The sequence below is a fragment of the Myotis davidii genome, unplaced genomic scaffold (assembly GCF_000327345.1).
Source record: "Myotis davidii unplaced genomic scaffold, ASM32734v1 scaffold135, whole genome shotgun sequence".
NCBI classification, from domain to species: Eukaryota; Metazoa; Chordata; class Mammalia; order Chiroptera; family Vespertilionidae; genus Myotis; species Myotis davidii.
In genome coordinates this window covers 312784-329952 of record NW_006289813.1, presented here as the reverse complement: position 1 = coordinate 329952, position 17169 = coordinate 312784, and the positions used below count along the sequence as shown (strand labels likewise).

The following is a 17169-nucleotide window of genomic DNA, read 5'->3' as shown; positions in this document are numbered from 1 at the left end:
ATATATGTATTTAAATATATTTTTAATTGATTTCAGAGAGGAAGAGAGAGAGTAGAAACATCAATGATGACAGAGAATCATTGATCGCTGCATGTCCCAGGCATGTGCTCTGACTGGGAATTGAACTGTGACCTCCTGGTTCAAAGGTCAATACTCAACCACTGAGCAACAATGGCTGGGCACATGGAAGATTTTTTTTTAATATGTATTTTATTGATTTTTTTACAGAGAGGAAGGGAGAGAGATAGAGAGTTAAAAACATCGATGAGAGAGAAACATCGATTAGCTGCCTCCTGCACACTCCCCACTGGGGATGTGCCCGCAACCCAGGCACATGCCCTTGACCGGAATCGAACCTGGGACCTTTCAGTCCGCAGGCCGACGCTCTATCCACTGAGCCAAACCGGCTTCGGCTGCACATGGAAGATTTTTAATTGCACTATAATTACATTAAATGGGGACAATAGAAGAATAATTTAAGCCTTAGGCAAATAGTTGTATTTTTTCAACATTAAGGTAGTTTTAAACCCTTAGGATCTGGCTAATGTAACAAATCACCTTTTTAGTCACAAACACAACAAAGTCACAACCACAAAGTGTCAGGAAAAGATGTTGAATGATCACTTACCATATAATAACCAGTGTGATAGCCACTCATGTACCAAGAGATTAACATACTTCCCAAAGCATCAGCATCGTCAAGAGAATCTGGACATATGGGAGGAGGTGGGGGAATTATCTGGAAAAGAAGAAAAATATACTTTAAAGTCAGTAAACAAAAATGTGAAGTCTGGACATCCATTTTATAGAGACAATGCTGGATGTTAACTGTGTCTTTCCCTTAATTCCATCTTATCTATTAAAATTATTTTTAATCTGACATTTGAAGAAAGTCAACCAGTAACAACAACAAAATTAAATTGAACAACAACAAAAAAATAGGTCACATAAAATGTTTAAACATCTTGATTTGATCAGATATATTTTTCTGTTCCTTTATGAAACTATGGGTAAAAGACCAAGCATAAATACTTTGATGGTTTTCCTTAAAAATCACCCTAACGGTATTTCAAATAAAGGTGTTGGGTGAACATCTGCACTGCCCCGACCCCAACACACACAGTTGGCCAAAAAGTATCTTTGTATCTAGGTTACTGTTATCTAAAAGTCTACCAGTAGATATCCAAATAGTCTACTTGATCACAAGCTAACATCCAAACACACCTGGAAAGGCAACACCTAAATCCCTGTATGCAGTATACTTAAATTCTTTCAAATACAAACTACCTCCCTATAGAATAAGGGATACAATTTCTACCAGGAAGGATGCAGGCAATATAGGACTATGAGCTAGGGCAATAAGAGGAATGAATGAGTCTGGTAGAGAAAGTCATTAAAAATTAAAAACAAAAACCCCACAAAAAACACAAAAAATACCATCCTGGCCAGGTGACTCTGTTGGTTGGAACATCGTCCCATACACTGGAAAAAAAAAAAAAGGTTGCAGACTTGCCCTAGCTGTTTGGCTCGGTGGATAGAACATTGGCCTGCAGACTGAAGGGTCCTGGGTTTGATTCCAGTCAAGGGCACATGGCTAGGTTGCGGGCTCAATCCCCAATAGGGGGCATGCAGGAGGCAGCCAATCGATTCTCTCTCATCATTGATGTTTCTATCTCTATTTACCTCGCCCTTCCTCTCTGAAATCAGTAAAAATGTTTTTGTAAAAAGGCTGCACACTTAATTTCTAGGTTTCAGGTTTGATCCCTGGTCCGAGGGCATATGAGAGACAACCAATCAATGTTTCTCTCTCACATCTATGTTTCTCTCTGTCTCTCTCACTTTCTCTCAAAATCATTAAATATATCCTTGGGTGAGGATAAAAACAAAACAAAAAACCCCCGAGGTTTGGTTCAAATTTTTACCCATTAGAACCTATGTATAAAAGCAAATTGTTTTAAATTGTCTGAATTGTTTTGTACTTACTGGTGGTCCAGAAGGAAACGGAGGCAGCCAGCATGATAGGAAGGGAGGTGGTGGAGGTGGAGGTGGTGGTGGTGGTGGTGGTGGGCCATTAAATTTTAGACCTGGCTGCAAAAGTATTTCAAAGGAAGATTAATTTACCAACTTCAATATGAAAAGAGGAAAAAATATTTAATGTCAAAAGAATTTAAATAAAAAATAAAAAAGATTAAATAGAATTGCATGTACCAAATGCTGAGATCAAATAGACTCATTAATCTAGATTTTTCTCATTTCCTTTCTATAGAGATTCAGGGAGTAAAATCAAAGTAAGGAAATATTTTAATTACCTTATAAATCAAGAGATAGTGTTTTTAGCAAGATATTTCAATCATAAAACAATATATTCCATAATTTCATTATCTAGATTGTATAATCTTTTTATTGATGTCCTTTTAGTAGTTACATATGCTAATTTAGAGCATATATTGTAAAAATTAGTAAACTCTCACTTAACAAAAAAAATCAGGCCCCTAAGACCAAAGTATGAGATACACATACATATATACAGACACACACATAAATTGATTTGATCATTCTAGAAACTGTAATATAATGTAAATCTCAAGAAAAGCCTTGCAACCCTAGTTCAGTAGTTACAGCATCAGCCCAAGCGCCAGAGGATCTCAGGTTTGATTCCTGGTCAAGAGCATGTACCTGTTGCAGATGTGTCTCTCTCGCATCAACGTCTCTCTCACGCATCAATATGTCTCTCCCCCCGCCCCCAACCCCCCGCTCACCGCTCCTTTCCATTCTTTCTAGAAATCAATGGAAAAGACATTCTCATGTCTTAGGTGAGGATTAAAAAAAAGAGAGAGATCTTGAAGAAAATGTTAAGGAAACGTTTTAATAAATCATGCTTGATATCTTTATTTTAAAAATTTATTATTTCCTCAATACCATAACCTCCAAGGAAATCATTGCTTTATACAAAACAAAAAGGGACATACTTGGGTTCCACAATATAACCTAAAATATAAATCTTTTTTAAAGTTTATTTGTTACTTATAACCAAAAGAAGCATTAAGGAAAACAATATTTACTCTATAACAGTTTGGGAGCTCCTTAGGATTTTACCTGTATTAGATGTAAATACTGTATTCTCTTCCAATTTTTACATATTTTACCCAAGTGACTTGGGGAACTATGAGGATAGTCAGCTGATAAAATATACTTTCTAACTTAAGTTCACTACATTATTAGTCTAATACCTAATATTCCATAAAAGTAGTTGGAAAAGCTTTTCATTATAAAGTATTCTGCATTACTATCATATTTCCTCTCTGAAGATATCTCAAGTGTGTATTTATAATACCTACAGAAAGCCACAAGTTTCATGGGAAAGTCTACAATGCTCCTAATGGAAGGTTTAAAATGTGTTGAATGTTTCAATATTAACTACTAGAGGCCCGGTTCACGAAATTCGTGTATGGGGCGGGGGTTCCTCAACCTGGCCTACACCCTCTCCAATCCGGGACCCTTCGGGGCATGTCCAACTGCCGGTTTAGGACTGATCCCTGCTAAACTGGCAGTCCGACATCCCTCTCGCAATCCGGGACTGCTGGCTCCTAACGGCTTGCCTGCTTGGCAGCCTGATCCCTAACCGCTTGCCTGCTTGGCAGCCTGATCCCCCTAACTGCCTCTGCCTCGGCCCTGCCACCATGGCTCTGTCCAGAAGGATGTCTGGTCTAATTAGTGTATTACCCTTTTATTAGTATAGATTTTCTGAGAAACCTTTTCTATGTAAAAATTACCTTTCCTGGTCCCAGTCCTGATCTTGGCATGGGGGGTGGTGGAGGGAGAAAATAGTTCCATGGAGCAGCTCTTGACTTGATGTTATTTGGTTTATTTTCACGAGACCTGGAGGAGTTCTCACTTTCATCTGTTGAAATTTGACTTTCATTTTCATTCTTTAAAAAGAAAAAATATATGTATTGTTGTTATATAGGTTTCATTAAGAAAAATTTAATGCCTCAGTGGATCAAACTGACAAGTTGTTATATCACATAGTTTCTCATCTCGTCTCTACTTTCAAGAACTTTATTTTTTGTATCCTTACCTCCTGAGTATTCTGTTCTATATTATTAGCTACATCAGACGTCGGGGAAAGTAGATCAGACAGATTTTGCTGCTCTCTATTTCCATATCCAGTGTAAACCACAACACAGGTTTCTCTCTTAAAATCAACTGAAGCAATGGTAGCTGGGTAAATGCAGCCATCTTCTGACCAAATGGCTGAACATTTGTCACCAACTTTCCACTACAAAAACAAAAAAAGACACACATACACATAAACACATTTCTTTCAAAGAGGGTAAACTATTTTCTTGTTTTGGTGGGGTTGGATGGGGGATGGGGGTAGTATCCAGTTAACTAATCTGGAAGGCAGAATGAAACAGTGAAAAAGACTTAGAGCCCAAAACACATAAATGTGAATTCCAATATAAATATAATATAATCCTGTCATATAATTTAAATTCTGCCATTTTTATAATCATGGGCAAGTTTTTTAACCTGAAAAAACTCTATCTAGAATTTTAGGTTTCTGAGTATTAATAGGTTTAGGATTTTTGAAGGGGAAAAAAGGCTGGCCACCTCTCAGTTTAAAAAGTAAAACACTGCCAATTCAGTTCCAGGCCCTCAGGTACTGCTCTCAAATAGCACTGCCTTCCTCCCTTTCCTTCCCATATAAAGTGAACATTGTACTGAATTTAGTATTAATCAGTCCCACCTAAGTCCTTATACCTTTATTGACAGGCATGTTCCTAAACAATAGAAAGTTTAATAGTTTTAGAAATGTTATAATTCCATGCCAATGGAAAACACTGAACTAATCACTTAAGTTAAAGGTATTTTACACTATTTAATAAGAATGGTATGAAGAAAATCTTTGAAGTTAAATCTCAATATTTTAAAAATAACCTGCTTCAAGGGAGTTGTGGTGTTCTTTTTTTGGCTTTTATTCTTCTTAGCAGGTTTTCTTTTAGGGGTGCCTTTTGGTTTATTTGAAGCTTCAGAAATGTCACCATTCTTTAGAGCGTGCTATGAAAATAAGCATAAAAATGTGCATGTTACAAAATGATACAGAAAAAGTCACGATTCAGTTATTATAAACCTCAGACAGCCTCTACTTCCTATTTCCACCATCTCACATGCTATAGAAACTGCTCTCAAAGGCATCATATATCTGATAAACAGCTCTAAAGACCCCTTTGTCAGCGAAGAAACTTGCTTAGAGAAGAACAGAGGCCCCCAGCACACTGCCCTGGCTGAGCCCTTAGCAGAAGGCAACACTAACCATGTGAATGAACCATTGTGAAAGTAGATCCCTCACCTCCCAAGTGAGACACCCCAGCTGATGTCGGCTTTGAGCCCCATTTTAATCTGCACTTTACAGAACTGTCATGGTAACCCTAAGTTAGTGTACTTCTAGTGTAAGTGCATACTGGAAAACATGCTATTGACAAATTTAGAATTCAGCTTCAAGGACGACACACAGGTTTGATCTTTCTACCTTATGGTACAGGAATGACTACATGAAGGAAGCGGACTCTATTCTTGGTGTTCTGTATGAGCCTATGCTGTGCCTGAACTAAGAGGGCTCACATATGGTGCTCAATAAGACCAAATACCTGAGACTGTGAGTCAAGTGATGATGTTGGACAACTGTGTAAATGTCTTGTGTGGGCCACAAAACAGACTACTCTCCCCAAAGAACTGTACATTCCAACCATCAGGAAAACCTGACTTGAAACCCAACTAATTGGATTTGGGGGAGATTATGTTAATTTAACATATGTAAAGCAGTTAGAAAAGTGCCTAAAATACTGTATACACTCTACAAGTGTTAATTACTGCAGTATTGCTATTTATCACCATTATTTCAATAAAGACTTGTTAAATGTTTAAAAATTAAAATTCAGACTATCCTTCCAGTAATCTGAATTAGATAACTTCCATTGGTTTATGCAATGTAAACACATTAAAAGCAACAAATGTTTAAAATTCCAGTTAAATCTCCTCTTAAAAGGATCACATATAGACAGGCTACCTACCAACTTCTAAAGGAAAATATCTAATTTAATTAACCAATGTTATCTTTTAATCTTCAAAATTAGAACTAAATAATACATACTTTAATACTTTACTGTAAATGTTATCAATTAATTTTCCCAAGTGACTAACATGAGGACCTAAGCAAAAATGTAAACATTTCATACCTTAAATGAAGCCACAGCTTTATCGTATGCTTTTATCAGTGCTGTATCATCCCAAATGTCAGAATCATCACTCTAGGAAGGATAAAGAATAAAAACAATTCATGTTTGGATAGGTTTCATAAAAAAAGTATGCCAAGAGCCATCTAATCCAAACAAAATTAAACTAAAAAATGGGTACTTTAAATCCTAACTATAACCACAAGAAACCTACCTGATTAGAGATTTTGCAGCATTATCCCCAAAGCGAAACATATGTAAATGTTCTAAGAGGTGTGCCATGAAGTGAATGCTCTACAATTTAACCACTATCTACCAACCACAAGTGGATCTGTTCAAGAATAACTCACATTTCAATCTTTTCTAAGAGCAGATAAAGGGTGTAGTTTGGCCAACAAAGTAGTATAAGATAAAGGGCCTTGTTTTAGTGGGAAAAAATATGATATTAAGTAATCTGGAAAAGACCTAAAACTTATTTCTATTTTTGAATTTAAATTTAATGAATACTTAGTAGAACTTAAACTTAATTCAATTAAAAAATGTTTTTGAGCACCCACTAGCTACTAAGCACTCATCATTGAGAAGTATATGAAATCATGCTACCTGCTCCCAAGACAGACATTCTAATCAGGGATTTAAAACACAAAACAAAAAAGAATATAAAACAAATATAATAAAATACTTAAGTGTGAAGTACAAACAATGTTTTAAATGGAAAGAAATGGATTTTCTCATTTCAAGATGAAGATACAGAAGATTCTGAACTCACCTCCTCCCACCAACACAATAAATTTACAGTTGTCTGAAATAATTCCCTCTGAAAAAATCTAAAAATTAGTTGAGCAACTCCTACACATTGGGCAAATGAGAAAAAACAACAACAATATCAAAGCAGGTAGGTTTACCTCACGATAAACCCCAACCCTGGGGCAGCAACCCATAACTGAGAGGAAATTGAAGGCCAGAAGCTCTATCCAATGAGCCAAACCAGCCAGGGCTAAAAAAACCGTTAAGAGTCTGAAAAACCAATCCACAAACTGGGATAAAACATTTGCAAATTACCTATCTGATAAAGGTTTTATATATAGCATATATGAAGAACCCTCAAACCTCAACAAAGCAAAGCAAACAGCCCTAACCAGTTTAGCTCAGTGGATAGAGCATCGGCCTGCAGACTGAAAGGTCCCAGGTTCAGTTCCGGTCAAGGGCATGTACCTTGGTTGCGGGCACATCCCCAGTAGGAAGTGTGCAGGAGGCAGTTGATTGATGTTTCTCTCTCATCGATGTTTCTACCTCTCTATCCCTCTCCCTTCCTCTCTGTAAAAAAAAAAAAAAAAATCAATTATATTTAAAAAAGAAAGCAGAGCAAACAAACCAATTCAAAAATGAGCAAAACATCTGAACAGACACTTTACCAAATAAGATATATAGATGGCAAATAAACACATAAAATGATGATCAACATCATCAGTCATCAGAGAATGCTAATTAAAACCACAAGATGCTACCACACATCTATTAGAATGTTTACAATTCGCACAAGGCTGACCATACCAAGTGTTAGCAATGAGGTGAAGCAAATGACACGTTCATACATTGCTAGTTGAAATGTACAACCACTATGAAAAGTTTGACAGTTTCTTGGAGTTAAAATAATGACCCAGGTATTTACCCAAGAGAAATGAAAGCACATGTTCACATAAGTTTTCTAAGCTAGTAGTCATGGCAGGTCTATTTGTAACAGCCCCAAACTGAGAACAACCCAATACTCATGAACAGTAAATGAATAAACATAGAATAAACATTAGAAAATGCAAGCTAACCTATGGTTACAGAAAGTGGATCAGCATTTGTCTGGGGACAGGAGATGAGAGATGATAGAGAACTATAAAGGGGCATAAGGAAATTCAAACCAGTCCAATACCGAGATCACATATAGAAGCCCGGACGGAGGCTATAAGAAAAGATATGGCCAGCCAGTCCCTAGCTGCAGGGACTCAGCTATTGTAGCTCCAGCCACTCCGTGGATGCAACCATATGAAAGTTCTCAAGGGGAAATACCCAGCAAGGCCTTCACAAATTCCTAACCCACAGAAACTATGAGAAATAATAAAATGATTATTTTCAAGCTACTAAGTTTTGAGTAATTTGTTACACAGCAACCAAAACAGACCACTAGGGCTGCCTTTATATTTGTTTCTCAGTCACCACCAGTAGGATGACCTTCTGGATGAAGCCCAGGTCCGGAGGGAAGCCGGCAGCCGGGGGAAGGAAGGCCTACTCTTGCACGAATTTCGTGCATCGGGCCTCTAGTTATATTATAACCAGAAACTACAACCTCTCCATAAATCCTATTCTCCAACCACCACCTTCCAGGATCTACACAGCTTATTCCTTCTAATAGTTGACAATCATTCCACTTCACTGGGAATAGCAAAACACTGATCCTCTCACTTTTCAAACTACCTCTCACTGTCCTAATATCCTCACATCCTTTCTTAGCTTAAATTTCATAGTCAACCATTAAGGTAATTCCCTCGTACCCCTCTCTCTTACTTCCTCGTGCTCACTTGGTATCAACTATAGGCATACCTCAGAGATATGGTGGGTCTGGTTCCAGACCACCCTAATAAAGTGAGCATTGCAATAAGACAAGCTGCAACACTTGTAGGAGGAGGGTCTTGCCTTCAGTCTGTAGAACTCACATACCTGTGAAGCCAACGAAGTGAAGTGCAATAGAACGAGTTGTGGCTGCACAACCCTATTCACTTCAACCACCAGTTCACTCTGTGCCTGCCCTCACAGACTTGAAGTGAATGAGCTGGGGAAAAACACAGTCATGCCGTCTAGTCTTTAAATTCACGATCGCTAATCTCAAGTAGACCTTTAATGTTGCCTCGGAACATTTCCATGACATTTCCTTACTCCAACACTCATCCACTCTCCTAGAGGCCTACTTCCCACCTTCTCCCGCTCAAACCCCCAGCATCTGCTCTGTCCTCACTCCTGGCTGACTTCTTTTACTGACAGAACAGCAACGACCCAAAGAAAAGTTCCAGATCTGTACCCATATAACTGTCACCACGTTAACTGTCAATGTTCCCAGCAGAGGCCAAATCCATCCCCTCTTTCCTACTCTGAAGCACTACTTCAGCGGTTCTCTCCTGCACCCTCAATGTTTCCATCCTTACCGGATCTTTCCTATCAGCCCACAAACATACTGAAATCTGCTTCTCCCATCTTAAAAACAAAACACAACACAACATAAAAAATTAATAATCATCTTTATCCTATTTCCCCCTCCATCTATTGGCCAATTTCTATACTTTCTATTTACAATAAAACTCAACTCTTTGTTCACAAACGTTGCCTTGAATTTCTCTTCTCCCACGCCTGGACTCACCCTCAACCAGATTTCATCGCCACTCTTTCACTCAAAATGAATTTCTGACCTTCACCTGTATACACCTGCTCTACTTTCAGTCTTCCCCATCTCAGCTTATCCGTAAAGGCGACTAACTTCATCTTTTCAGGACAATCTTGAAGTTAGCCTTGACTTTCCTCTCTCAAATCTCCACGACTAGATCCGCACGCGACACCTGTTGCCTCTGGTCCCAAAATATACCTACAGTCCAAGCAGTCTGTTTTCCTCCGCCGACACCCTGATCTGAGTCTGGATCGTTTTAATAGACTCCCATCGGGTCCCCCGCCTCGCCCGGCCCGCTCCGCTCACAGCCCCCAGTCGGAACGGACAAACCAAAGTACGAGTAAGTTGCGGGAGGGCCTCGGCTCAAAGCCATCGAGGCGCCCAAGCTGCGCAGGGGAGGAGCTGGCTGCTGAGGGAAAATCTGCAGAAACGACCTAGGCGGACCACCGTCCTGCAGTAAACGGACTGGCCAGGTTCTGCCCCGCGGCTGGGGACGCAGCGCAGGGGCCGGCGATGGGCGCGAGGAGCCCGCACGGGCGCCTGCGGGAGGCAGAGCCGGCCGCGCCCTCACCTGGCCGGCGCCGCGCCGGAACAGCACCGAGTCCTCCTGCTCCGGGACGCCGCCGCCACCTCCGCCCCCCATCGCCATGGCGAGGATCCCACCGGTGCGCGGCGTGGGCTGCTTGCCTCGGAGAATGACCATTTCCGCCGCAGGGCCCTCTGGGAGCGGAAGAGTACGGTGGCCCGGAAGCAGCCGGCGGCCTGGAGCCTTCCGCGCCCTATCTCCCAGCGGTCTCTATCTGCCATGTTTGTTTTTCCTCTCTGTATTCTCTCAATTCTTCGATTTCACCTTTTGGTATCTTCGTAGGTTCTACCAGGGTATTTTTGTTTTGAACAGTACCTTTTCTTTGAGAATGGTACTCATTGCAGTGGCTGGAGTAGCTCAGCTGGTTGGAGCAGCCTCCCATACACCAAAAGGTTGCTGAATGGGAGGGCACAGAGCTTGGGGGTTGATTACCCCCAGAAGGGCGCGTATGGAAGGCAACCCCATAGATGTTTCTATTACATCAGTGTTTCTCTCGCTCTAAAATCAATAAACAATTCTCAGGTGAGATTTTTTTTTAAGTGTTCATTGCAGGTAATTTAGGAAATATGGGTAAACCAATACAATAAAAATCACTCCATAGGCCAAGAGGTCCCCGGTTCAAATCCGGGTGCCCCCTCCAAAAAAAAAAAAAATCACTCCATAGGTAACCGATAATACATTTCTTAAAGGGCTTTAAAGAGTGTTAGCGTCGCCCTAGCTGGCTTGGCTCAGTGCCTGCGGACCAAAGGATCCTGGGTTCGATCTGGTCAGGGGCATGTACCTTGGTTGCAGGCTTCTCCCCTACTAGGACCCTGGTCATGGCACTAGCAGGAGGCAACCAATCAATGTGTCTCTCTCACATTGATGTTTCTCTCTGTGTGTTTTCCTCTCTCTTCCACTCTCCCTAAAAATCAATGGAAAAATATCTTCAGGTGAGGGTTAAAAAAAAAAAAAATGAAATAAAACAGTGGTTCTCAACCTTCTGGCCCTTTAAATACAGTTCCTCATGTTGTGACCCAACCATAAAATTATTTTCGTTGCTACTTCATAACTGTAATGTTGCTACTGTTATGAATCGTAATGTAAATATCTGATATGCAGGATGGTCTTAGGCGACCCCTGTGAAAGGGTCGTTCGACCGCCAAAGGGGTCGCGACCCACAGGTTGAGAACCGCTGGTTAGAGCATTGTACTGATGAGCCAAGGTTGCAGGTTCCACCCTGGATCAGGGCACATACAAGACTCAACCAATGAATGCATAAGTAAGTAGAACAAATCAATGTTCCTCTCTCTCTTCCTCTTTCTAAAAATCAATAAAAAAGTTAGATCCAGAAACATAGAAGCATCGAACAGCATCAAACCTCAGAAGGTGGGGAGGGTGGCTGGGGGACTTGTATGCTTGCATATAAGCATAACCAATGGACACAGACAGTAGTGGGGTGAGGCCATGTGCTGGGGGGTGGGAGCGGATGGGGAAGAGGTCATTGGGGGGAAAAGAAGACATATGTAATACTTTCAACAATAAAGAATTTAAATTAAAAATAAATAAAAGCAAAAAAATTTTAAATCTTAATTTTCCTGGGCAATTGGTCCAATAACAAGCTATCTGTGAACTTTTAATGTGTATAATGAGCGCTTTGTAAAAGGTTGTGTTTTTAAGAAGCAAAGTTGTAAGGGAAAGCCTGTAGTAAGTTTCAAATATTCCTGGAATTAATAAGGAAGTGCCTTTGAGCAACTTGTAAGTCATTCTTCTTATCTCACTGACATTTTCATGACTTGGCCATCTGAAAAGACAACATCTTTCAATATGTGATTATTATAAAGCAAGTATTTTAGCAGATGAAGCTGTAGGAGGCAGTTTAATAACTGTTCTTATTCAGTTTTGATCTAATGAAAAACCATGACAATCATAAAAATAATTCAATTTTAATTGAATTTTTGGTGTTTATAGATCTTCATCACAAAAGGCAATTAGGAATTTACCTAAAGAAGTTGACATACTCCCTGCTTAGTTGCTCTCCCTGTTAAAACCATTACACAGATGGGAAGATGTACAAATCATCTGATTGTCAAAGCCAATTTTATATTAGGTTTCCACTTTAGGGATATGTACCCTCCACCAAGTTTTATTGAGGTATGATTGAAAAATGAAAATTGCATATATTTAAGGTGATAATTTTATATACACTGAGTGGCCAGATTATTATGACCAGCCAGATTATTATGACCACCCCATCAGTACTTCATTGACACTCCAAAAATACTGAATATTGAAAACTTCCTAAGCAAATACTCTCAAGTTTTGTTATTATTATTATTTGCATAACTAATTAACTTCATTGTACTGATGGGGTGGTCATAATAATCTGGCTGGTCATAATAATCTGGCCACTCAGTGTATATCATTGTGGGGGATATTCTTTTTAAAATTCAGTAGTTTTGAAACAGATTATAGACTCAAAACAAACAGCAGTAGTACACCTGACTTATAAAGCTCTCTTTATAAGGTAGAACTTGAAAATATAACAAAAAAATATATTTTCACTTTCCAGAATGGGTAAACTCTTTCCATCTATAAAAACATGGGGAAAAAGAGCAATATATATATATTTAAAGTTAGAAAAATAATGCTAGTAATCAATAGTTCCTTTTAGCCCAATTTCAAAAACAGCCTAGTTTGATAAGTGGGTAATAATTTCTTACACTGCCACTAATAGAAAAGGCATTCGAAAGGAATCAAGTAACTGATGAAACAGACCTCGGTATATCACCTTGGGCAGTAGCAGCTGCTCCCTCTTATTTTCAGAAGGACTTACGAAGATTGCTAATTATAATGCACTACCTCCTATTAAGGATGATGTAACATAGTATTTTTAATGTTTATAAGAGTGTTTCATGGATTTTGGTATTTTTCAAATTACATTGTAAAGTTGGTACTACTTCATCTAAATAATTTTATCTTGCTTTGGTAACAACTCAAAGCAATAACTTTGCTGACTTGTTCCAATTATTCACCTGTATTTTCCCCTTAATATTTTGTAATTAGCCAGTTTCCCTCTTTAAAAGTTTAGATATTTTAATTACTTTCTTTAAATATGCTACATGAAAAGAAACTAAAGTGTCAGTATAGTCCTACCCGGTTTGGCTCAGTAGATAGAATGTTGGCCTATAGACAAAGGGTCCGTTGCAGGCCAAGGGCAGGTACCTAGATTGCAGGCTCGATACCTGGCCCTGGTTGGGTTTCATGCAGGAGGAAACCAATCAATGTGTCTGTCTCACATCAATGTTTCTCTCTCTGTCTCTCCCCCTCCCTTCCACCCTCTCTAAAAATCAATGGAAAAAAATATCCTCTGGTGAGGATTTACAAGATAATAAAGTGTCAATATAGTTCACCAATTACCCTTAATTTTCTCCCTCTTTTCTATAAGAAATGTCTGGTGATGTTGAAGGTAAAAATCAAACCCTGTATTTTAACAGTTAATTTATTCAAGTAAATACCATAACATGAATAACATACAGTTTGGATATGTCTCAATGATTAATTATAACCCAGAGATCTTCTTTATCCTAATATTTATGTTCTTTGGGAACTGTAGTTTTCCCTAGATTCATAAGAATTGTTTAACTTTTAAAAAAGTCCAACCCTGACCGGTTTGGCTCAGTGGATGGAGCGTCCGCCTGCGGACTGAAGGGTCCCAGGTTCGATTCCAGTCAAGGGCATGTACCTTGGTTGTGGGCACTTCCCCAGTGGGGGGTGTGCAGGAGGCAGGTGATCGATGTTTCTCTCTCATTGATGTTTCTGGCTCTCTATCCCTCTCCCTTCCTCTCTGTAGAAATCAATAAAATATTTAAAAAAAAGTCCAAAGTTATTCCACTACATGGGCTATCTTAAATATGAAAATTATTCATTAAAAGAAAGCAAATAAAGGATATGGCTTAAAGCATAAAAAGTTCTCTGTACTCATGGCTTATCACTCTGTAGAAATTCTAGAGATAGAATTACAGAAATCAGACCCATAAAGAATCTTTGTGGTACAATTAAACTTCTTCATTATTCTTTTCATTAGAATGTAACCTAAGCTATTATAATCCTTTCTCCTTGTGACTCCCTCATATAACATTTTGAAGACTGAAATTAACTGAATAAATAGAACAAAGCTTTACTTTATCTGAAAATCTGTGTTAATATGAAGATAAAAACTGAAGCTAAACAATTTCATGTTTGCCTCATTCAGTATTCGAGACACTTAGAATTCTGTCCTATTTATGGGTAGTACAATTGGTTAGTGACCTATCACAAGATTATCAGAACCTTCATTAAGACACTAAGAGAATTTTGACGTTCTGGCCATTAGCATAGAGGTAGACATATTAAATGATAAGTAAAAATTTGTTTAATTGTGTGATGCGAAAATTCAAGTATTTGAATAATACTTTAAAGTTATCTTATTTACTACTTCAATGGCATTTTTATTCTTTGCAATAATTATCATATTTACTTCAGAGAAGAACAAAGTCTCTAACCTTAGTTACTCTAGCTTTATTTTCAAATTTATAAATATCATGAAGTCACCAGTTTTTTTTTTGTTTTGTTTTGTGAATTCTCACCAGAGGATATTTTTCCATTGCTTTTTAGACAGAATTGAATGGAGGGAGAGAAAGAAACATTGATGTGAGAGAGATACAATGATTGGTTGCTGCTGGCACGCACCTGTCTTAGGTTGGGGATAGAATCCACAACCGTTTGGTGAGGGCCATCACTCCAACCACTGAGCACAATGGCCAGGGAAAGTCACAAGTTTTTTAAGAGTCTCAGAACAGACTGAAAAACTGGCACTGTTGTCCAGCTGGAGTGGCTCAGTTGGTTGAGCATCACCCTGTGCACGGAAAGGTATCGGTTTGATTCCCAGTCAGGACACATACCTGGGTTATGGGTTTGATCCCTGGGGCACATACAGAAGGCAACTGATCTATGTTTCTCTCTCTCCCTCTCTCTCTAAGCATGTCCCCGGTAAGAATTAAAAGAAAAAAATAAGGCACTCTTACATCATAAAAGGTGAATCCTAATGTAAATTATGTACTTGTGTGATAATGCTGTGTTAATGAAGGTTCATCAATTACAATAAATGTACCACTCTGGTGGGGGAATATTCATAATGGGGGAGACTATGCAGGGGATATACATAGGGGCAGAGGGCATATGGGAAATCTCAATTTTGTTGTAAAACTAATTCTGCTAGAAAAAATTGTTATTTTTTAAAGGCACTTATTTAAAAAATGTTAAAGCTCTAAAGCAAAACTTTTACTAGTACTGAGACCCATTTAGTTTATGGTCGTTTAGTTCCAGGTCATTAGTACTATGTATTGTAAATTCTTCAAGCACACCAGTTGATTATAAAGCAAAATTAGATAAATGCATCTTAAATTCTATTATATAATAAAGTTGACTTTAAAAACCTACTTTAACAAAGTTTTAAAACAAAGATTGTAGATTTATATAAGAACTCCTATTATCTGATCACATTACCTCTCTACTTAGTTATATATGTGCTCACTGCTGATAAAAAATAATGTTCACCAACATGTCACATGCATGGTTAGTGTTTTATTCTTTGAAGAAAGGTTCTGTAACATTACACTAAGTCAGACTGAAAGGTAAAGTTTAAAATAGTTTTTATAAAGGTATGTTGTAACATGTAATGACTGTTCACTCTACAAAATCTTGGTCATAGAGCTTATAATACACCTAGTTGGCAGTAGTACCCAGGTTTTCCAAATTGTCAGTCATCATTTTTCTCTTGTCTGCATAGATTTCTTCTCATTAGCTGCTTTCTGCTTTTGTTGCATGATCTCAGAGTCTCTATAATGGGAGAAAAGGCTGTAAGTTATTACGTTAAAGCTGATTACGTTCTCACTTGTGTTCTGTATATAACCCATTCAGTATATTAGATGGTATTTTTGCTAAATGAAGTTCTAATGGTGTGGCAGAGTTGCATGAGGTTCTTTACAAATTATAGCTTAAGAACTTTAAGTTCTTCATCCATGGGCTGGGATGATAACTATCCATATAGTTTTAGTATGCCTGGCACACAACAAATATTCAACTGTTACCCCTTTCTGCAGGTTAGGCCTAGTTCTACCAATAATTTTTAAAAATGCATTCTATTCTCCACAAAGAAAACTTCAGTGACTAGAGAATTTCATTAGCATCACTGACCTCTGTTTTCTCTGAGAGGCAGTCAAGTTATCATCTTTTCTTTTTCCCTTGCTAATTTCCTGGGATTTCTTCATGTTTTTCTGGCGGGCAAGTTCTCGTTGATTTCCACCTACAAAGAAAAACAGTCATGCTCTGTACCCATCTCCAAAATTGTTAATTTCAGTATAAGGCTCTTAAGTGCATCTGAAGTTTGCTTTTTAATAGACGAGCCAGTAAAGTACGGCACTGAGTGGCGTTCTCAGATCTGACTACAAGGAGGAAGCATAAAGGTAAATACTTAAGATCTTTAAGAGTATTATACCAATCAAGGTGTTCACTGGCTGCAAATGCCAGATCTCTTGAAAGGGCATTCCATTCCAACCGTCTATATATGCGTCAGTATTCCAAAGTTAGTTCCGGCTTCTGCGGGGTGTGGGTGGAGTGAGAAAGCTAGATACACAGAGACCACACTTCGCACAAGCTGGCCCATCACAAGCCAACTCTTAAGTTCACCTATGAAACATTACCTGCGAGGGCTAAACAAAAGAACTAGGGAGAAGACTGGGTCGGAGCTCTGGGTGTTTATTAGGCCTGATGAGGTTTAATACCAGCTATAAACCACCTCCGGACCCGGACCCCTCCGGAGCAGCCGTCTCACACCCCTCGCCTCCGGGCAGGGGTTCCCCACCGTGTAATCTCGCACCAAGGGGCAGGCACCCTCCCAG

The 17169-nt window shown here is 38.8% G+C and overlaps 2 protein-coding genes across 6 annotated transcripts in view; both read right to left on the bottom strand.

The window, feature by feature from the left end:
• The window catches only part of LOC102771633 (survival motor neuron protein), a 30056-nt gene extending 19304 nt beyond the window's left edge, over positions 1-10752 (bottom strand). For 3 of the 5 annotated variants that reach the window (XR_001513627.1, XR_001513628.1, XM_015563030.1), the window contains exons 1-7: positions 10235-10752; positions 6240-6311; positions 4942-5061; positions 4079-4279; positions 3774-3929; positions 1984-2088; positions 629-739 (exon numbers count right to left, since the gene is read on the bottom strand). Coding sequence is in view for 3 of the 5 variants with exons in the window: in XM_015563030.1 (XP_015418516.1) it covers positions 629-739; positions 1984-2088; positions 3774-3929; positions 4079-4279; positions 4942-5061; positions 6240-6311; positions 10235-10366 (897 nt within the window). In the remaining 2 variants the exon portion in view is untranslated. The remainder of the gene's footprint in view (positions 1-628; positions 740-1983; positions 2089-3773; positions 3930-4078; positions 4280-4941; positions 5062-6239; positions 6312-10234) is intronic. The other 2 variants (XM_006762376.2, XM_015563031.1) reach the window with 2 other exon arrangements.
• A 5081-nt stretch (positions 10753-15833) lies between these two features.
• Positions 15834-16830, bottom strand: LOC102771340 (small EDRK-rich factor 1). The gene is made up of 3 exons (XM_006762375.2): positions 16767-16830; positions 16466-16574; positions 15834-16108 (listed from the first exon to the last, which is right to left on the bottom strand). Exons 1-3 carry the CDS (start codon positions 16813-16815, stop codon positions 16036-16038), a joined length of 231 nt encoding a protein of 76 aa, XP_006762438.1. The 5' UTR covers positions 16816-16830; the 3' UTR covers positions 15834-16035.
• Between the last annotated feature and the right edge of the window lie 339 nt (positions 16831-17169).

Excerpts from the sequence above, each read along its gene's own strand:
- LOC102771340 (XM_006762375.2), bottom strand. The coding sequence starts at position 16,815 with ATGCCCTTTCAAGAGATCTGGCATTTGCAGCCAGTGAACACCTTGATT. Across the intron at positions 16,575-16,766 it reads GCCAGTGAACACCTTGATTG|GTGGAAATCAACGAGAACTT; the intron begins GTATAATACTCT and ends TTTTCTTTGTAG. Across the intron at positions 16,109-16,465 it reads GCCTCTCAGAGAAAACAGAG|AGACTCTGAGATCATGCAAC; the intron begins GTCAGTGATGCT and ends CTCCCATTATAG.